The sequence below is a fragment of the Vanellus vanellus genome, assembly GCF_965231255.1.
Source record: "Vanellus vanellus genome assembly, chromosome: 4".
Classification (NCBI taxonomy): Eukaryota; Metazoa; Chordata; class Aves; order Charadriiformes; family Charadriidae; genus Vanellus; species Vanellus vanellus.
Genome location: NC_138909.1, coordinates 25,421,136 through 25,443,555, shown reverse-complemented (window position 1 = coordinate 25,443,555; position 22,420 = coordinate 25,421,136). Strand labels below are relative to the sequence as shown.

Genomic DNA, 22,420 nt, shown 5'->3' with positions numbered 1-22,420 from the left:
CATTACAGCACCCCAGCAGTTGCCCAGAGGAAGAAAGATAGCATGGATGCGGCTGAGACGTCAGGAATAGCAAAGGGGATTCCACAAGGAACCCTCCCTCTTCCCTGCCTTTCTGGAGAAGGGTGAGAATCAGAGCTAGCCATGCCAGGATCCTGGTATGACCAGCACAGCTTGAACAGGGGCTTCTCTAGACCAATGCATTTCCCTCAGAAAATGACCTACCCGACAATGGGAATGGCACAGCGCTGACACAGACCTCTCCACTCCATACAAGTGCCGAGAGAAGAGCCACACCACTCCAAGGCAGGGTGCAAATTCCCAGTGAGCTGAAGTATCAGAAAAAAAAAAAATCAAGCAAAAAAGGCCAAAAACCCCTAAATAAATAAATAAATAAATAAAGTCTACAGCAGCCAGGTATGACAACCATGCCACGCGAAGACAGTCCTCTGGAGTATAGAAGCATACGTGGAGCACATTTCTTGCAAAACCTGGAAGGGGCCACAGTCTCTGTCATATTGATAAGGAAAAATCACTCAGTGTTATACATAAAACAAATGAGCAAGTGGATCATCATGTAAAGAACACTCAGAAAGGTAAAGAATATTCAGAAAAAAAAATATTTTAAAGTAGTAAACAAGGAATCCATGATTAATAAACAACTGGTTGTTTCCAGTCACCAAGACCTTCAGAAGTCATAGAAGTTGTTTCCTCTTCTATCTCTTCTACACATAAATTAAAAAGGGAAAAACAATTATGCCATTTTTTCAAATCAGCCTTGAATTAATCAGATATTGAATTAAATCCAATGAATAAAATAATGTGAACAAAACAGTTGCTCTGAAGCGGTGGAATACATTACTCCCCAAATGGGCTTAATATTTCAATTAACACTGTCTCCAAGCATTTGACCAATTATCTCCCACAATTTGATTTTGTTTTCTTTAAAACATCAGCAGACATGAGCTCCTTTGAGTTTAATTTTGTATTTAATACAAATAAATTTGTATTTAATACAAATAACAAATTACAATAAATTTGGGCTGTATTACAAGTTTGTTCCTCTCAAATCCGAAGTACCAGGGTTTTAAAATAAACATAATCCTTTCCAGTTTTAAAAATTTCTCAACTGAGCAAAAAGTATTTTCCGTTCTCCAAAGTAATCCAGAACATAGACCATATTGTTCACTAATGTACATTCAACCTAGGACACACTGTGTTGCTAATCTAACATGCAATTCAGGTGTGTAAAACACCATTCTTTATCTACTTTAAAACACAATCATCAGCTACTGACAAATCTATTTAAAATATGAAAAAAATTACGAACTGACCCACTGGCTACTCTACTAATCCTGGGATTTTATTTTGCCTGGGATTCTCTAGGGTTTATTCAGAAAATATAAAGTAATTGCACACTCAGAGGTACAGTTCTCCATCAAGAAAGTCTTCTGCATAAACATGCAAATACCCACACCAAGAGTGCCTCACGGGTCGACCTAAAGAAAGCAAATACTATGAAAGGAGTAATGCTGGAAGAAACACTAGGTGAATGCAGAGGCAGAGGTAATACGAAGAAAACAAAGATGTGCAGATTTACTTGTTCCAGTCAACAACAGTAACTAAAGTTTATTGATTTCAGTTTCAGCAGCTAAAAATCCATGAAAACATTTTAATATGATACAGACAATACTATCCCATATTCAAATTTCTATCAAAGTAATAACATAGGCCAGGATTTTCTCACAGTCATTGCAATTACTTATCAATTAGTACAGTAATACCTATTTTAAACTATAAATATTACTAAGTGCAAATAGGTTTTGTATTCAAATTTAATTTAGTTGTTCAATTATATGGAAATATCTAAGTAAAGAGACTGAAAAAATATAACTGTTAGCTACAAAAATAGCTGGACACTTTCTCAGCCACTCTCTCCCAACTGTTCCCTTTATATCCACTGTAAAAGTACTTCCAACACACTAATCATATCTATGCGGAAGAAACTAAAATTATATGTATTCAAACTATTTTCATTAGAAAAACAGTCCTTTAACAACTGCTTTTACTCTTCCATCTAATTATATACTCTTAAAGGCCAAATATTCGTCCAGTATGCAAAAATAACCATAGCCTTTTATTAAGGCTAAAACAGCAGATAAGAGTTTGTAAGAAAAATAAATATGCTCTTTGCCTCTACCAGCAACACTGTCCAATATAGGAAATTAAATTTAATTTTTAAATTTTAAATACATATATGTCAAAGTCTTCGTAACTGTATCAGAGACTTACTACAAGTAAGTCTGTTCACAGCATCACAGCTTGCTGGATTGCATGGCTAGTATTTCCTTGGAGATACTTCACCTGATCGCCAAGATGTTAAAAAAAAATTACCTTTCTAAAAAGCTCTCCACTAACTCAATACTAATTAATCTGTACTTAAAACCTCACAGCCCTGCCAAGAAATCTTACCCATCTGGAATATTTTTGTGACTAACAGTGAAATAAAAAAGATTGAACTGACTAATATTCAATTCTAACATCTGTCTAAGGACAGTGTAAGAACAATGCATTATAAGGTTACTCAAATTAGAGGGCTAGCACCACTTTTTTCTTTTACCTATGTACCTGTCACACCTTTTTATGCAAAGGCTGTTTATTAAATGCAAACAAACCCCCTGATTTCCTGTTTTGTAATGGTCATGGTCTGATCTTTTCCATATTCAATGCATGTTTCTACAAAAAAACAAAATTGATTTCAAGTACAAAGCAGCAGCTATCTAATCCACAAATAAAAACTACAGCGATGTTCTGCTCTTCCTAAAACAAGTTTGAAGCCATGATTATATTAAAGACACAGATGTGAGGGGATTTTTCAACTTCCGAACAGATATGCAAACAAAATATTACAATCCAGGGGCGCAGGTAAATGAATAAGCAAGCAAACTACGTGACGTTTGCGCAGCGTCCTCTCAAATCCTGCAATCCCTTCTAGAAAGTCTGGGTCTACATCTCCCTCTTCTTTACTCATGTTCTTCTCACATGGCTTGGTCTCAGAAACTTTCCATGCCTGTAACGGAAACTTGAGCCAACTTCTTAAATGTATGATTTCTTCATCTCCACTCATCATCCACTTCTGTTTCTGAGAAGCTCCTCATCATGACACCTGTATCTCAAGAAGCAAAACAGGAAACATCACAGGGATGAAGCAAGGAAAGATGAATAATAATATGCCTCTGTGTCTTTAATAAAATCCCAACTTTCATTCAAGTTCCTTTTAGGAAATAAGAGTTCCTTTCACAAAAGCAAAGTTTCGCCAAACTGGGTATGCAAACATCGCATGCCAAAATTGAGGTAACCAACGAAATCTCCCAATCTGCACCTCCGTTCCTGACATGACAAGCAGAAGAAGTCCTGTACTGGCTAGCCTTACATACTGTGCAAAACATCATCGGGTGCCAAGCTTGCAGAACTAGTCTGTGGCAGCCAGCTCAACTAAAAGAAACCACTGACCCATCTACTAACTTATCCACTACCGAAAACAATGTAAGTTATCTTTACCCAGGACTCATTTGTCCAAGTAAGTAGAGCTATATGTCCAAGTAAGTAGAGCGCTAGCCCACAATGAGATGAAAAACAAAGACATAAACCTCTCCTCTACTTTCCCCACTGCTCCTTAATCTACGCAGCTTCCACAGTACGTTTGCATTTTTGTACACTGGATTAGGTACTGAAGGAGACACCACTTCTGCATTACAGCAGTTTAACTACAAGGTGACAAAGGCCTAAGGTATTTTCAACGTGTCTTTGTCCTCAAAATCATGTCAATAAAATTTGGGGTGGAGGGGACTTGCCTGTCTGTTTCTGCCATCCAAAACTTGGGATCAACCAGGCCCAAAGCCAACAGCAGCACTGTTCAGAGTCTAACAACAAAAAGGCAGAGGGATGACTCATCTGCAAAATGGAGACACAGCCATCTTGCGTCCAAACAAGCAGCCCAAACCATTTGCCCGCCTCACAATTTTGCCCGAATGCTGAATGAGGGGGTGCAGGAGAAATGATCTCTGCAGCCTCCCCAGCCATGAAGCCTTCAGGGCAGATAAGCAGGCACCAAAGCCGTTCTGCCTGCCAGCTCTCAGTGAGACGGAAGCATGAAAGCAATTTTCTCTCTCCCTTTTAGGGTTAAGGCCATCTTTAAATAAACATTAGCACCAAAATCTCTTCTTAGCAGAGGCAGAGCAGATCCTACATCTTATCAGCTACCATCTCAAATTCTCAGAATTCCACCTCCCATCTGAAATCCTCCTTTCTTCTGCAAAAGCACTTGACAGCAGCATGCTCCATACACAGGGCACACTTCACTCGGAAAGATAACATAGTCCTTCGCCAACTCCTCCCAGCGAAACGACAGGCTGTTTCGTCTCTCTTACACTTAGAAACAAGGGACAGCTGTAGGGACAGAGTCCCATCCGAGCACAAAATGTCTTGGCTTTGGTTCTTGCACGTTGTAGTAAAGAAGATAACCAAGCTTTGGACAGTCAAAGCAAGAAACCCTCTGACAACGCTCTGGGTATTGCAGAAACAATAGCTGTTAAGTAACTGGACAGAAATGTATTTGCTGTGCAGGGATTATATGTCAAAGAAAAACACATATTCCCTCAATTCTGAACTCTTGAAGAAGTCCTTACCCTCGAAAGTGTTTAGGAGGCAAACAGTCTTAAAAGCCTATGCCTCAGTGATCATGCCTGCTACTGAGAAACATTTTATTGCCTACTCAGGAAAGGCAACTATCACGGACTTCAATATCTTACAGAGCACAAAAGCCAAGGCAGCCACTCATGTCTCATCAGCAGGACATCCAGAACATGTCCCGATACTATCCATTTATTTTATACCACAGTGATCCTTAATCTTTTCTCATGATGATTACTCTATACAGGAAGCAGAAACCACCATTTCACTGGTCCATAATCACCATAACTCCATATTCTCTCTGAGTACCAGAAATCAACTGCAGACAGGTAATTCAATTTATTATTGACATCCTCACTCGTTAATCAGATGTCTACACGCAGCATATGCACCATACAGATTACAAGACATCCAGGCTGCTCACTATTGCATGCAGAAAGAGAACTGCAGAAAAAGATTAATAATTGTCAAAAAGGTCTGACGCAGGCTGTCACCTGAAACAACTGAGGAATTTTCTGTTTTCTTTTGAAGAGACAATTTACTGGCAGGCTGGTACTTCTAACTTTGATCTTCCTAGCAGCCAACACTGGCAGAAGAATTTTGTAGCTCAGTAACAAAACACAGAAACCTCCTGGACTGTTAACTCAATTACAGTATTTTGGCAAGGAAGCCTTCCCCTTATACCTTGGGGAAAGTCTTAAGATTAAACAGTGCATGTTTAAAGGCACACATGCCTCAATTACTTGGTGTAACTGTTCATGCACCTAATTGCTTTGAGAGAAAAAGCATTCCACGGCAACTTGCTTGGAAGACTGATATTTTTCCTTGTTTCCCAAGGAAACAACGGTTACATAACCACACCAACTGTCCCATGCACAGAAACGTAAATTATAAACCCAATTTCAACCTAATCCGATGGAAAAGGATAGAGATTTCACAGGTGCTCAATTCCTACAACAGGGTTGCAGAATAAATAACCAAAGCAGCCCCCTGAGCAATGTGCCTGGTTCATAAATATCAGTGAGACGTCATGTTTTGATTAAATATACCCAAGAACTATGAAGTGGTGAGAGGCTGCTCAGACACTGTACTGTTGGGAAAATCACGCTAATGGTACTGCTGTGAAATGGAAAGAAAGAAGGGAAGATATTTAAGGTACCACAATGCCACCAAAACTGAGAAAGCTGCAGGAAACACCCATCTTCCCTAGTTCAGCTGCTCACAGAGCTACTTTTTAATCTACGGAGCAATACAGCAATGCCCCATGTGCCCATCACAGTTCCATCTTTATGTGGGCTGCTGCTGACATGCCAGCAGGCACTTCTCAGGATTTGTGAAAGGCACCTGGTCAACAGTTGTCCTCTTTCGCCAACGAGAAACTGGAAAAGTAGACATATACTGCAGTACAGGTGGCCTCAGAAAACCCTAAAAAAAAAAAAAAAAAAAAAAAGCTCTCAAACCCTTTCAACAAGATGCCAAGATGCTACCCAGGCAGGGTAAGCTAAGCACTGCCACAACAGGTCAGATTGCTGGTGCATCTGTTTGAGAATCCTGCCTCCTGTGATTGGGACCAGATGCTTCAGAAGGTGGAACAGCTCAGGTAGTGAACAATGATGTAATTCACCCAAAGGGGAAATTCCTTCCTGACCTCATCAATTAGCATGAAGGCTTATATGCTTAATTTATTTTTAATCCTATTTACTGCAACTCTGGACATTGTCATTACATATATATAAATGTCCAGGTCTGCTTGGAACCCGACTAAACTTTTGGCCTCAGTAATATCATGTGGTATAATTATGCCAGGTTTCAAATGCACTGATTTTCAATTTCATTTCAACATCCCTTTGTTCTTGCACTATGGGACCTAGCATAGCTATTAACCACCTCCCTTCCCCTTCTGAGGGCTCCAGCCCAGCTTGCACCATAAGATCCCGTGCCCTGCTGTGCTCTTCTACAGAGCAGGAGCGTAATCTGAGGGCCTTTAAGGCAATACCTTAGCAACAGTTATCCAGCAACATTTCTGTATGCTAAATTTCTGGGATCTGCTGGACGCTGGCAATTCCACCCGAAGTTCACCAGGCCCTACCCTCTTCCAGACCTTGCAAGCTCACTCTTCTATTGTTTTCCACTCCAGAGCTGCCACCCTTATAAGCAAACTGTTTTGCCCAGTGTTGTGCTCTTTTACCCCCCCTGAGATTCCGATAAATTTAGTTATAAAAGAACAGACAAGAAGCATACCATGCTGGGCTTTTCAAGGTCACACAGGAACCACTCCCTTCGAGCAAAGAATTCCCCTCCCATCTCCATGCCCGGATAAAGTACAACAGCGTCCAATCAAGCAAAACCAATCCCATTTTGCTCTTGGCTAATGTTCCTGTGGGCTGCAGGTTCCTCTGTGCAACAACGTTAGCCTATGTTGTTACTTATGGATGAGCTCATGAGGTATTCATCATTATTATTATACCAATTACTCTACTAAAGCTCCAGTGCGATTAGTCACTGTCGTTTCTGCTCACACAATGCTTCCAAGAGGCACGAGGGATAAAGCCACACCTTCATTCAACAACAGTTTGGTGAAAAAAAGAAAACATAATGATGCATGTAAGCAGCAGACGAGGATCAGAGATCCTCGAGGTTCTAGAGCCTCTCATCTGCCCAAAACACATTCCTGCTTTCAGTAACTATTTGGGCTGTATTTTCTTCTCCCAGACTCTGCAGCTAAAACTTTGGACGCCAGGCCACAGGTTTTTAATCCCAAAGATTATATCCGAGAGTAGATCTGGCTGATATCTCATGGGAAGATGGCCCCCCAAAATGATGATGGAGTTTTTACAGCATCTTTGAGAAACACCACATAGCCATCACTGTTTTACCGCAAGTGTTTTATTACGGGCTTGGAACTGGTGAATTATGGCAAGAGAATACTTCTTTGCCTCAACCAAAAAGAAAATTACACCATTTCACCGCTCTTTAGAAGAATCTTCAAGCAAGCAACCAATCAAGAGAAAACTCCTTTCCCAGCCTATGGTCCATGAACAAATGGAGCTCTTTAATGATCAAAATAGCACTAACAGAACTGGTAACAGGCACCACTTTGCCAACTGTTACCTCATTAACTAATACAATCACATGCAACTTTTTTCTCTATTTGAGTATCACATGCTGATCAGAGTCAATACAATCATAGGTCTCATAATGGCAGTTAAATTGTCCCATTGCATACTTCCCAGTGACCTCCCCATGCTGTTTAACAGTTACACAGCAGTCTCAGAAACTCTGTTCCAGAGTGATGATCTTAATACTTTCTTCCTCAGAGGCCATATACGCTTTCCTGTTCTTCTGTCTCACATGTGTAAAGACGACATACTGAACTGAGTACTTCTACAATGCTCTTACGCAATGCTCAAACAGCGGTCCAACCCACAAGTTTCAGACCACTGCCATACCAGCATCTCCGGGACCTCTGATCAGCCATCAAGTGGTTTGCCTTTGGCATTTCAGGATTTGCTGAGGTTGAAAGAGAAGACAGTAATGATAGAGAACAATTCTCCCATCAGCAGTGGCAAAAGTAATCTTGGAGGCCTTGAGTGCAATGCTTTCACCGCTTTTGGGTTCTTACTGAATATGAAGTGAAAAAGATGTGATATTTTCTGTTTGTCACACACAAAACCAGAGTTTGGGTAAGGAAATCTTTTAACAGACTCAAAGGTATTTTTAGCTGCTAGAATTCTCAATCTGTTGTGCTAAAATTAGCTTTAAATAAATGTGCAATACAAGCAGTACATCCTTTGCCTAAGAAAAAATCTGCTGGCCACTTACAGATCACGTGAACTAGGTTATTTAGTTGAGCTACGAACACTAGTTATTCCAAGCCTTATCTGACTGAAGATTTGGATCTATTTAGCAATGGCAAAGCCGCATATCAAAACACACGATGAGCCACAGCTCACTACCAAAGCTAGGGAAAATTCCTGCAAACAACAGTTGCTGCCATTTAACAAGACAGTCATTAAGAAAAGAGATAAGATTGAAAAAGCTTATGCCTCTGCCTCTACCCTTTCGACCTTCCCCCTGAAAAGAAAAAGCAGTCCACCCTTCCTTCCATACTACAGTATAAAGAAATTGGATGCCTTCAACTATCATTCCCTGGTGTCCACCAACCAAAGCTATGGAAGATTATATTCTTACTTCTTTTCCCTTTTGAGCTTTTCATCAATCAGTAAAAGGGTTCCCTAAGTTCCGCTCTGCTTTTACAACCAGTGTCACAGAAGTTGGCTCTAATATTCATCAATCAGTAAAAGGGTTCCCTAAGTTCTGCTCTGCTTTTACAACCAGTGTCACAGAAGTTGGCTCTAATATTGCTCATCGAAGCATACACCACGGTCTGAGCAACAGCAAAATAGAGTCATTCAAACATACCAAGTACTCTGTGTTGGGTAAAGTTCACAGCAGCTGTTCCAAGTCCCAGAAAGACATCTGAGAGGAGCACCATAAATAACGAGATCACATGGAGTCTCCCATTGCACAACCAACATACATCTTTCCTGCTCAGGAATTTATGCTTCACACCCTACGCTGTCAGTCAAGAGCGTATCACAAACTATGTTTTCAGGATGATCCAGAGGATATTTTGGAAAGTAATACAGCCCTCTTGCCGAACAAGTCTTTTCAAAATACTCATTCTATTCCATTACAAAAAAAGACAATGTTTCTATAATCTTGTCCAAATCACGCCCTTTTTTAGGCGCAATCTATAGATCCACACATGCCTTTATACATCACGGATGTCTAAAACCACTTCCAGCAAGTCTGACAGCCTGGTGGAAACTGAAAGGGACTACTCCTTCGCAGACTCAGGATCTAAGTTTGTCTTCAGAAGTGAAAATGTAAGGTATTTTCTCAGACTCTGATTTCAGCAAATCCCTAATTTGAGCAGCAAGAATTTTAAGATTATTAATTCTTTTTACTGTTAGATTAAAATTAAACCCAGTTCTCCTAAAACATCTCATTCCTAGGCCTCTGCAAGGTGAGAATCAATTTTCAAAGCAGTGCCTAGCTATAACTGAAAAAGAAGATATATGGATATTTCATAAAATTCAGATTCTTTCTTTCTTTTTCTGGAGTTTTGCCACAAATTGCCTTCGAGGGCTTGGTTCAGAAATTCCAAATTCAGTTTATTGTTTTTCTCATTGAGAACTAAGTCCTTTTAGCAATTCTGTTAATCTTGGAGTTTGGAGTTATTTTTATTAAGGTAACGCCCATAGTTTAGATATTCCATAAAAAGATAAGGAATTATTTTTATTAAAGTAACACCCAAAGCTTAGACATTCCTTTCAAAAATCAGGCAAAGCACCTTCATTCTTAAAACGGTCCTTAGCCTTTTCCTTGTAAGCACAGATTTCACAGAGACAACTGAGCACTGAGAAGTTTTATCAGCCTTTTTTTTTTTTCAGGGTTGGAAAAAAGGTTATTAAGGTTATTAATCCTGGGCCTTTTACTCTTAAAACAACGTGTTGGTTTTTTCCTCCTCCCTTCTTGTCTTCTATTACAGAAGAAGTAGTACCAATTTCCACTCCCCGATGTCAGATTTCTCATGAGACATTTGCGCTGGCCTTGGGGTTGTTCTGCCAGCAGTTGATATCTCTGCTCAAGCTCAGTATCTGTCCCTTAGCCAGCAGAGAGTCCTGCCGACCCAGATGACACCAATTCTGATGGAGCTTGTTAGAGTACAAGAAACTTGTTCTTAGCCCTTAACTCTTATGCGACAAAAGAAACCAGGATGCAAAGTAAAGGATCTTACCTCCTTTCTCAGGGGCCTGAGGCACTGAAACCTTCTGCTCTTTGGTGGCAGCCCTGTCTCGAGGACAAGAACAAGTGCTGCCTTTTTGTTTGAGCGACTCTGTTAATAAACTAGGTGACATCACCCAGGTTCCTTACTGTGACTAAAACACAGTTTAAGTGTTTGGAGGGGAAAGGGAACACCTTTTGATCACTACTTCCCATTCAGAGCATAAGCAACTGCTACTGAAGACTGCGCTTTGTCAGCAAGCCTCCTCCAAATGCTATTGCTCTTTAGGCATAACAGGCCGAAGACATCACGGAGTTAATAACATGTTTTCCAGCAAGGCGCTTCTTCCCTGTTGAAGAAGGCACGTAGTGACAATTTTCAATCTCTTTAATGTAGAAGTTAGGGCTGGGGCAAAATCTTTTCAATTCCTCTGAAAGAGAGGCTAAGTTGCAACATACCCACCTTTCTCTCTGCAGCGTGTATAATTTTAGCTTGCTCAATAGCAGTGGCACTCCTAAGTTCAGGAGGACTTTAAAAGGAGCGATTATGCTCATGAAAGTAAGCTAACGTGAATAAACTGCCCAGGCAACAGGGAGACATTCCAGAGCCCTGTGCTGTCACCAGGCTTTTGGCCAATGCTGCTTAATCATATATGCAAAATGCAAATTACAGAAAGATTCATCACAGGTTTGAAAATTCTCAATGAATAATTTTGCACTGCGCTGAAGAAACTTCCCCACAAATCGTCCTTGGGCAAAGGCACTGAGATGATCTCCTCATTTTCAGAGTTTCTACTGTTGTCAGCGGTACAGCAAAGACTTCCCCTGAGGGTCTTCTTGATGCACCAGGCAGTTTTGGAAGGGAAGTTTGACAGCAAGTTTAGCACCACCCGAGCATCACGCTGCTGAAATTCGGAACTCTTATGGCTATAAGGCACCACGACAGCTGCTACATTCTCATCTGGGCTCGGCCGGCACATGCCAATTCATACTATACCAGGCATGTAACACTGGAGTGAAACTCAAAATGCTCATGGCACGGGGGGAAGGTATTTTCACAACAAGGCCCACAGAGTTTACAACTTCTTCAGCTTTAAACATAGCCACACTCGTAGCTTAGATATATTTAAGACTCTCTTGAGCCTTGTCAGAGAATTTATAAAGCTCCGTCTGAAAAGCTTTGATTTTCTGTGCTGCACTGAGTATAAAACCAAGCCAGCCACACTTTAGTTATAAGGAGAAGGTAACTTTTCCACCACTTAACAGATTATAGTTTTCACATAGAGTCATGGTTGTAACTTCATCTGAAAACTGCATTTACGAAGATCTGACTGTTCCAGCAGCTCCCATGGATGCAACAGAGCAGTCAGATTCCCAAGAACACCCAGAGTTATAATTGAGAGCAACTTGTTAACACTTTTTTGCAGGACCTTACAGATGCAAAGTTTTAACTGCTTTGAACGCCTTCCCTCGCATGCTTTGTGTGATCAGACACCACTAAATCTACATATCAGAATAGCTTTTTTAACAGTATTGGGTAAGCTAGTAAGATTTGCCTCTGTACAGCATTCTCAAAAATAAATGTGACTAAAGATAACTTTGACACAATTTTTTTAAAGGTCACAGGCTTTCCCCATCCAAGACATCTAATAATTCAGCATGAACAAAGTTCCACAAGAGTTTGAGAATCACGTCCTTTGCATGCCTACAAGCCTGACTACTGTGAATGGACATAAAAAAATAGCTCTACTGACTCTACCCTATTTGCCTTTGCTTTTAGGCATTGATTTTCTACTCCTAACTAAAGAAGGTAGTTTTTTTTTCTACACACAATATCGTGAATTAACGGGTAAAGATCACTGCAGAAACCTGAGGCAAAAATTCAAAAGCTGACTGCACCTTCTGTCCCAAAACAGTACGTACAGTAAAAACAACACATAAAACCCCCAACAAAACAGTCTATAGTTTTGCTGGGACAGAACTTCAATAGCTGCACTTAGGTCAGGAAAACAAACCACTGCCTGCCCTTCACTCATGGCTCAAGCAGCATTCTTCTAATGCAGACGGTAAATGGTACATGCCCTGGAAAAGCTTTTGCTGATGTTGCTTCTCCTTAAAAACGTTTTGTCTCGACAAGTAAGTTTGTGAGATACTTGTGCCACTACCTCAGGTCCATCAATACAAGTGGAGCCACAAGCCGCTTGAGTTTTATAAGCGCTTCACAGCGCCTCCAGCTCAGCTGTGAGGAAAATTGTAAAATTATTAGCTACAGACGGCCGGGTTCAGTAAAGGGGAAAGAACGGGCTCATTTTGAGATGCTGCTTTACTGAAACGCACGGAGCCGCATGGGATGGTTGTTGAGGACAGCAGCCCCGGCGAGCGTGACCGAAGATGCGCCATGAGAAAAGATTCCTCCCCGCGCTGCCTGCTGCCTGGCTGACCGCTCGGGTGGGCAGGGCCGGTGGGAAGGAGGGTTGAGCTCCCGGTACAGCCACGAGCCCCGCTCCGGGACACCGCTGCGGCGCCCCCGGGGTGAAGCCGGGCACAGGACGCGGAGACACCTCCCGCGGAGGATGGAGGGGGAAGTCCACCCGGCCCGGCGGCCCACAGCCTGCCCCCGGGCCTCAAGCGCAGCCGGAGCCGTCGCCCGCCCCCCCGTCCCCGTCCCCGCCGCCGCCCCCGCCCTCTCCTCAGGCGGCCCCTTCCCGCCTCACAACGGCCCCCTCACGCGCCGCCGCCGATGAGGCGCCCCGCTCCCCTCAGCGCGAACCGGGCGAGGGGAGGGGCGAGGGCGGGGCGCCCCCACGCGCGTGCCCCGCCGCCGCCCCACTCACCCCCCGGCGGGCGCCCTCGGGCCTCCGAACAGCAGCAGCAGCGGCGGCAGTAGCAGCAGCAGCACCAGCAGCCGGCTCGGCCCGGAGGCGGAAGCGGCGGCAGGAAGTGAGGTCGCGCAGGAGGGAGGAAGGGCGCCGCTTCCGGTGGTGGTGGATAAGGACGCGGGCAGAGGGTCTCCGCTGCCGGGGCAGCTCGGCCGGAGGTGGGTCTCTGTCCCGCGTAAATACCGCGCAGCAACGGGGAGAGGCCGCGGAGCCGTGTCGTCGTACGGCCGGCGTAACGTAGGAAGGAAAAGGCACCGGGAAGCCCGTGGGAAAGCAGCGGCGGGCGGGAGGGTGGGCCCGGGGCTTCACCGCGGCCCTCCTCTTCCCCGTCGCTGCGCGGGAACGGCTCTGCCTCCCGCCAGCCCTCGGCCCCACGCTCCTGTTTGCCTCGGTGACAGGCGGGGAAGGTGTCCGAAGGGGCCACCGGAACGGAGGGCCAAAGTTCACCCAAACGAGCCCCTTTTCCCGGGGCAAACCCGCCTGGCCGTCTCCTGCCACAGCTGGTGCAGCCCAGATCCCGCTTTACTGTCCTACAGACACTGCAGTACAGAGAACTGCGATCTAATGAGATTTGGTGAACAAAGCCAAGTTTCCTCCTACCTGAATGGAACTACAATGGTGTTTACCGCTGCTTAATATGTTTTAGCACAGAACTGGAAAAAAAACAACCTCTTTATAGGCACATGCTCCCCACGCTTTGTGCTGTTTGTTAGTGTTCAGCACTCAGCCCCCCTTAAGTTGTGCAACATTAGGAATTACAGCGTGATACATCTTCAAGTTGTTTTCATTATTAGATGCTTTTATTAAGAAGTGATTTCTGCAGTATTCTTTAAGTTAACTGATTTTGTGATTTACCTAGAGAGAAAAAAATAACTAGGGTGTGTGGTCTCTTCTGGATAAGCCCTGATCTTTCTGTTTATGCAAATTTTTATAGACAATCCTATTATTGAAAGCAATTTGGCTGAACTAAGCTAACCAACTTTGCTATTAACATTACAGTATTGGCTTTTAAGTGTCTTCTAGACATGCAATTCACCGTGTACTTCTCAGTTCCCAAAGTTTCTCCAGGAAAGGTTCACAGTATTGCATATGCAACCTCCAGATAAACAGAGAGAGCAGAATCTTTCTGCGCTACCGCCAGCGACACTCCAGGCTGTCAAGGCTGTTCACCTTCGCTAGGCAGTAAGGCCACAGTATCTTCACTCACATTTACTGAACGCATTCAGCAAACGTGGGATCAAGAAACAAAAAGCCTTCCAGGCAGATAGGTACTGCCTTGCTTTCTCTAGGGTGCCACTACCAGAGAAGATAGAAGCTGATTTCCAAGGTGCTGGCAGAGAGAGAAATAATTTAAAACATTGGTAAGACTGCACTTCTCTACCTTCAGAGGTTTCTCTGAGCAGGTCTATCCTGTGTTAGGTACTTTCATGCTGAATGTTTCAGTAGGCACTCAGTTTACTTCACGGGGCTCAGAAGAAAGCTACCAAGAATAAAATTTTTAGGAGAGTCCCGTTCCTTTCCTGCTTGCCTTCAGCTATGTATCAATTAAGAGGCATTGAAAATAGCTCCACACTGACTCTTATCATCAGCACTGGAAATATATCCTGATTTGCTACAATTGTGGGCTTCATTCCACTGAGAGCTGTACACTTTCAGTCTGTTTTGGTGGCTGCTGCTGCTGCTCATACTTCCTTGCTGAAAAAAAGAAACACCAATCAACATTGATTATACCATTTATTATATATGTGCATATATATGTGTGTGCATGTATACATATCTATATATATGCATGTATAAATGTCATAACAATCAAGAAATAGAGAATGTAATTTCACCATTTAGCCACAGAAGGGGAAGTTTCACTCACCACGTGGAACTAGTCCTTTAGCATATGGCCTTGGACAGGCTGAACAGTAGAGTCATAGCAAAATGTCAGTAAATTAATGGCAAAAAACTATGATTCCATTCAGGTCCTTTCATTTAACAAAAAAAAAAATAATTAAAGACTATGGCTTCAGAAGCACTATTACAGATGACCTGAACAACTCATTATTCACAAAGTTGATCTCCACATCACTCATCTTCTCCACAATATACAAGCCACAAGCTAACAACTACATAGACTTCAAAATTAATCTGGTTAGCAAGGCAAAGGGAGATCAAAGATTTGTGTGTGGTGGATCAAACACCAACAACGAATGCCAGCAGGCATTCCTCTGTAGGAACAAAAAAAAGATTTGCTTCCTACAGAATGCAATGGCCTCGTTTAAGAATCTCTACATTAAACCTTTACATTTAAAAAGTGGTTTCAACACATTCAGTATTTCTTGCCTGTATTTCCTTTAGGCATGCACGTATGGCAGACGTGAAGCAAGTACAGGTGGTTCTCTGAATTGGACCTCTGGAACATGAGAGGCACGGGGCCCTTTCCTACCTCCATTCTGACCTTCAACGTTAAGATGGGAGCAGCAACACTTGTTGGTACAGTAAAAATGTCATTTATTTTCAGTTTATGAAGTTGAATTACTTGATATTGCTCAGCCCCCTTAAGTGTTACAAATCCATCCACGTTTTGACAACATTCAGACATTCCCAGATCCTTTTAACTTCAACGTCGGATTTGTTTTGACCGCTAGAAGAGAACCGCACGGCTGCTCCCTCACTCCGTGCCTCCTCACGCCTCGATCCCCTGACCCGCGCTGCTGCGGAACCGCTGCTCGCACGCTGCCAGGGGACCGGCGCTCCGCCCCGGTGTCCCCACCGCACGAGGGCAGGCCGGCGCGAGGCCCGCCCTGCAGGAACCGTCCCCTGTAACCCCACAGGCCCAGGGCAACCCCTCTTTCCGTTGACTTACCGATGGAGTACATCTCCAGCTGCTGCCGCAGGCGGATCTTCTTCATGCTGTCGTAGAAGTTGGGCTCGGGCGGCGTCTCGGCCGCAGGGGGCAGGGTGAAGATGCGCATGATCCTCCTCTTGTTCCTGCGAAGGGGGGGAGGGGGTGGCAAGGCGGTGAGAGACCCGGCCGTGCCCGGCCCGGCCCCGCCGGCACGGCTACACGTGGGGCCGGCGCGGCCGCTTCCCGGCGGCAGCCCTCGCCCCGCCCCCTGCCCCCCGCATCCCCCCCCTCACCGCCGCGCGTAGACGAGGAGGGCCAGGCTGGCCAGCACCACCAGCAGGTACACGTTGGTGGCCTCATTCCACGCCTCGTGTACCGAGTAGTCGATGGCGCCGCTGTCGCCCAGCGCCGCCGAACCGCCGCCTGCCCCCCCGGCCGCCGCCGCCATGGGGGAGAACGGCCGTTGGCGGACGGCCGTTAAGGGGCGGTGCGCGGGCGGGCGGCGGGAAGTGACGTCAGGCGAACCGTCCTGGCCGGCGTGAGGCGCCGTGCCTCGGCCTGCCTGCCGCCATCTCGGGGTGGCTGTGAGGAAGGGCAGTGAGGGCCCGCAGGCCGCCCCCCCCCCCCCCCCCCCCCCTTTATTTGCCCTCTATCTGCCAGTCCCTGGGCGAGAGGACATAAGCAGGTGGCAGTTTCTGCCCCAGACACGGGGGATATAACAGTCTTTTTGCGTTCACGGTGCCAGATTCTGAGGGGAAACGCGCAGGCGGGTAGAGGGGCAGTGGAGGTGTGAATTCAGCAGCTCTGAACGCCCGGCAGGCACGGAGTCGAAAGCCATCTTCGCCTGCCTGGGCTGGTGCTCGCTCTGTGGCGCCGAAATCATGTGGGACGTCGCTCAGTGGCGCGTGGTGTCGAGAGAAAAAGAGGTTCGGGTTGTCACAAGCTTTCACTTTTCACATAGGAACTAAATTTGACACTTTAGGTTGTCAAATAGAAACAGCACTTTATGAAAAATCGTGCCCCCCCCTTTTTTTTTCTTGTGCCAAAATGGGAATTGGTGGATATTCAGATGCTTGAGTAACATAACTTACTCCTATGGTCCATATGCTCCTGATACCAAAAAGCACAATTCTGGGATTATGCATTGGCAGAAAAGGTGGAGCAGAGCAAGTGGTTTTGGTTTAGAAACTTGAAAAGTTGTCTGAACTGCTTAATGATGAACATCTGTTCATTAATGATGAACAGATGAACTAGGCAGAGGATGTTCTAACACAAATGCAAGCTTTTTTTGTTGTACTGCCTGATGTGGAATGTATGAGCTACATGATAGGCTAGGTGTGCTGTCCTTTATCTTCTGCTTCTTTCTATCCACCTCTGGCCCTGATACTTCCTTTTACCTTCTCTTCCTTTAGATACTAGAACCATTACAATGTAGACATTATGGATATGGATCATCTCCCTTTGCTTTACGCATATTTGGGGTATGTGCTTATGTTGCGGTTATTTGTCTTCACCCTTTAAAAGACAGGAAGAGGAAAGCCCAAGTATTTTTAGTGCATGATTTATCTAACCTATGTCAAACATTCAGAATGAGTCCTCCTGTGCCCAGGAAGTGCTCTGATGGCTTACTGAGTAAAGGGAGTCTAGACACCTCGCTTGATGGCACTCGCTTTCCAAATGTCCGACCAGCCTGGGAGACACCATCCTTTGGGGAGCCATTTTCTGAGTCCAAGATGTGCCAAATCACTCTCTTAACATGCTATGGAAGAGATAAATTTTAAGAGGCCTCAGATCAGAGTATAAAAGGATATAAGTGAAAATGACAATATAAAAAAATAAAAAGCTAAGGCACTTACCATGAGAAAAGTTCCTTGCCTCACATGGTGTGGGAAAGAAGAGTAGAACAGCAATTAGACATAATTCTAGGTCATTAAATCGGGATGGCACCCATGCACAGAACTGTGGAAACCACTAAGAGAAAAAAAAAAGAGTCTATCACTTACGCAACATGAGAGAAAACACTTAATTAAGCATGATTTCACAGGGATTTTAAACAGTTTCTTGTGAAGTTGAGGCTTTTTGTTTGCTTTTTTAGTATGTTGAACTTTTCTGGTAACTGGCCTGACAAGAAAGTGTTACGCACTTGTGGAAGAAAAGTGGAAAGAATAAACTTAAATAACTTGGGTGCTCTTTATATTTCATTACTACCTCTAGACATCAGTTGAGATCATGGTCCCTTCTACGGGGTGTAGAGAAGCTGTATTTAAGCTGTATCTAAAGGCACTTTTTATATTAACCCTGCAGCTCTTCTCTGGACAACCTGGGAAGGGGCTGGAATGCCCCAGGACTCTTCACCCAGCTTCCCATCCAGAGGAAACCAGGGCCCGCATCCACAAAGCATGACTTCAGGTCTCAGTGTTTTCTCTGCAGCCTCCAGCACGCAGGAACAGACTCTGCCTCACTTAGCAGGTGCCTGATTTGTTTGATTTAATTAAATGCTTGATTTAAGGCTCAGATAATCCACCAGCCCCCAACTGAGAAGATAGGCAGAGAGAGATTTTCTTACCCCACCTACCCTTCTGAAATTAGCAAATGTTAAGCAGTGTGTAGGACAGGGCTGGGTTGAGGAGCACGACATCTGGCACTGCAGTGTGTATGACAGCCTTGCAAACCTGAGAAAAAGGGGTGATCACCCACTTGCTGGCCTTTAGCAATGATAGTTCTGGGGGTGTAGGCCTTCTACATGACTTCCTTGAGGAATCTGGTTCAAATACCAGATTTGGTTGACTCTTAAGCCTAGGTTAGCTTGTCCTGGTACAGTGTTGTTTCCTTTTATATAGCTTGGGCTTTTATTTCAGTCTTAGGCTCCTGAAACACCTTCAGAAATGGGAATGAAAGCTGCTGTTGAATTTGGTCAGAGCAAAGTCAGGCCTTGCAGTTGTCGTTATGTGCAGAAGAAATGGTGTGACGTGTCTGTGTAGGTTATGCACCATATTTATTTTTAGCTTGGGTGAGGTGGCATGGGATAACCAACGCTTGTGTATGCTGTTAATGCATGAGGACATGAGTTGTTTTCTATTTTCTTACACTGAAGCTGCTTGTAGGCAAAGGACTGTCATTTTGTACTGTGCCTGTATAGCATCTGACCTCCAGGATCCTGGCCTGTGACCAAAGCATGCAGGCACCAAACAAATAATAACTAATAATAATATATGGTATTGGCATAAGTTATTCTGGCAAAATGTAGCTAATGGAGACCCAAGCTTCGTGGCTAGATTTTCAACATTACACAGTAGCAAATAAGCCTGGGGAGTTTCAGCTATGGGTAAGACACAACCCCTCACAGGAACCAGCTGTTGGGGACAAAAACACATAGTTGTGTGATTTAATTGAAAAAAACAAAATCACAACTTTTACCAAAGTGAGAACTTTGTTCATTCCACAAAGAATTCTAGCATGTACTTGATAGAAGGACCCACTTCAGTCCAATAGATTTATCAAGACAATTGCTGAAAAGGGTCTTCCAGCTCTACAAGGAAAGAATTCACTTTCCAGAAGTCCTTAGCATCCAGCAACTACTATAAATTTGACTGAAAGCTACTGAATATTATCAGTTTTGAAAATCCACTTACTTCATATCCAAAAATGTGAATGTTGGAATCTAATGGTAAGTTCGTTCTTTTGAAAATTATGGCCAAAGAATCTGTGTGTGTGTCTTTATAAATATGTAATTTTTAATGGATTTTGAGTTACCCAGAGCTAAACAGAATCAGAAATCGCTGAGACATAAATGTCACTGTAATGTAAATATATTCACCATTTAATCCTGATAAATACTGGATTATAGACTTCAGAACACATACTGACAATTATTGGAAATCATGTGGTCATCTCAAGTATACAGTATTTCAATTAAAGTAAAACCATAAAATCCTTTTTCTTTTTAAAAAGTACCATCTAGCATATAATTTATTTGGATGAACTCTACAAATATACACATTATATCATGCTAGAAGAACTTGATAACCACTTTTTTCTTGTTCCCAGGGTCTCTTGACTGTTGGTAAGACATTACAGTCATAATGATAGAATCGGTTTACAGTTGCAAATTCTGCCAAATATCTCACAAATTATATTTGGCAAACAGCACTGCCTCTGTTTCACACAAAGATAATGATCTGATGTTTTGTTTATGTGGCAATAAAGGAAAATCTTGGTTTAGAGCTTGTGATAGAATTTCAAAAAGTTTGTGTGGTGTTTGAAACTTTTGATACATTTAATAGTTACCACTCTATTAAATACAGAGTAACACAGACTTTAAAAGTATCCTTCAAAAAAGAAAAAAAAACCAACCAAACAAAAGAAAAAAACCCAACCCCCCTGTTCAATTAAATAGGTTGTGTCCATTTTATTACCTCAGCGTTTACCTACATAGCAGCTGGTGTAGATATGCATGCAATACTTTTTACATCTGATGGTGTTGAACATACAGATGAGTTCCTTTAAAGGCTGCTCACCTGTACATGATTTAGCATTATAGGAGTGCCTTTAGGATGTACTCTGAAACTCATGGCACGAAAGGGGAACACACTACATCAGATTTAAGCCACCTAGAAGCTTGCAGGCAGTTTGGAAATGAAAACAGCATAACCTCGACAGTGCTATTCTTTGGATGACTCCAAAGAAAGGAGCAGTAGGTTTGAACTGAATCTGGGACTCTGCTCTGAAACAGGCTGTTTTCATTCAGTATCATGTGGTACAAACCTACCTGGTAAGGGCTAAATTTTATTGGGAAATCCACTGGGAATTTGTTTTGGCAACAGCATGGGACCAGTGGGTCCAGGTGCCTTGACACAGTTGGCACCCACAGCCAGACTGTCAGCAGTCTCAGCTGGCATGTCCAAGGTCTCCCTGTCTCCTCCACTGCTGGCACAGCAGTGTCTCAGGGGATTCAATCTGGGAACCAGGTACTATTTCTTGAGTCTGGGAGATGGTCTTTGCTTTGGTTCTTTGTCTAGCTGGTCAGATAGGGTGGGCAGGATGTGCTGTGGGCGTGCTGCAGGGATGGCAGAAGAGGCATTGCCCAAAAGGGAAGGGCAAGGTGGATCAGATCACTGACCTCAGCGAAAGGGTTGTTCTCTCCCTGGGCAAGGGGCCAGACCCAAGGCCTTCAACTTGATGATGGCAGCAAACGAAAGGCCTGGGACCACTGGGACCATATCTGCCTTGTCACTGACCACCTAGGGTGGTTTGGGGAACCAGGTCCTCTGAAGTTTTCTGAAGGAGATGAGCACCAGTAGCATTCCTTCGCCTTGTGTGGACTGCATCTTTGTGCAGCTTCTTTGGCTGGACTTTCGGGATGGAAAAACAGAGATAAAATAGGAAACCTGGCAATAACCATCCCAGGAGAAGCATCTTTTGTGGGAAAGGACAGGGAATGTGGAGCCCTTGATTTGAGCTTGAGATGAGAACCAGCAGCTGTTGTTGAGGTTAGGCATAGCTGTGGCAGTGTTCTTGGCAGGGAAGGTCATGTCCACTGGTCTATAGCTGGCTGGGGAGGGGATGAGGAGAAGGACTTGCAGGCTTCCAGCTGTGAACAAGCCTCTTCCTGCTCTTCATCCTTTGATGTTTTCCACCAGCCATAGAAGAGCTGCTTGTACTGAGGCAGCAAAGCCCCTGAATGTTTATCCAAGGCTGTCATTGGTGGTGAAAACTGAAATGGCCAACAGAAAGAATTAGAAAGAGGGGAGAAAACTGCATGTAGGGCTGTCCTGCCTCTTTTTCCCTCTCTGTGAGGCCTTGCCTCTTCCCTTTAGGGGAAAAGAAGCCGGAAATGCAGGAAGGATGGGATTCATGGAGTCTTGAGATTGTGGAATGGGTTAGTGAGGAAGAACAGAAAGATGGAGAGGGTGCAAACTCCTCTGATTTTACTGAAAGACTGGAAGGAGATGACATTGAAACTTGGTTGACGTTGCACCAGGCTGAAATTAAAAGGGATGTTAAAGTCCACAAATACCATGGACAAGTTAAAGGGGAGGTAGCCCTTTCCACAGGCATACGTGGCTCTTCAGACAGCCCATATATCTATCTGTCTTGTTACTACAGACTTGCTAAGGCAAAGACAATGACATCTTTTAGGGGTTTATGGAAGTTTTCTAGCAAAATACTGGGTCCATGGAGGCCAGATCCTGGCTATGTTTGGGCATGAGAGACTGCAACTGCTAAT

General features: G+C 43.9%; 2 protein-coding genes across 3 annotated transcripts in view; both read right to left on the bottom strand.

Annotated features, from left to right (window-relative positions):
* SLC20A2 (solute carrier family 20 member 2) overlaps positions 1-13,390 on the bottom strand; it is a 59,251-nt gene extending 45,861 nt beyond the window's left edge. The window contains exon 1 of the mRNA XM_082481974.1: positions 13,314-13,390. The gene's annotated coding sequence lies outside the window, so the exon portion shown is untranslated. The remainder of the gene's footprint in view (positions 1-13,313) is intronic.
* On the bottom strand, positions 1,612-16,665 carry SMIM19 (small integral membrane protein 19). 2 transcript variants are annotated; one of them, XM_082481976.1, is made up of 3 exons: positions 16,488-16,665; positions 16,213-16,337; positions 1,612-3,163 (listed from the first exon to the last, which is right to left on the bottom strand). In XM_082481976.1, the coding sequence occupies exons 1-3, from the start codon at positions 16,640-16,642 to the stop codon at positions 3,111-3,113; spliced, it is 333 nt and encodes a 110-aa protein (XP_082338102.1). In that variant the 5' UTR covers positions 16,643-16,665; the 3' UTR covers positions 1,612-3,110. The 2 variants fall into 2 exon arrangements, with proteins under 2 accessions (XP_082338102.1, XP_082338101.1); XM_082481975.1 differs by lacking the exon at positions 1,612-3,163 and adding an exon at positions 14,137-15,053.
* Positions 16,666-22,420: the final 5,755 nt, after the last annotated feature.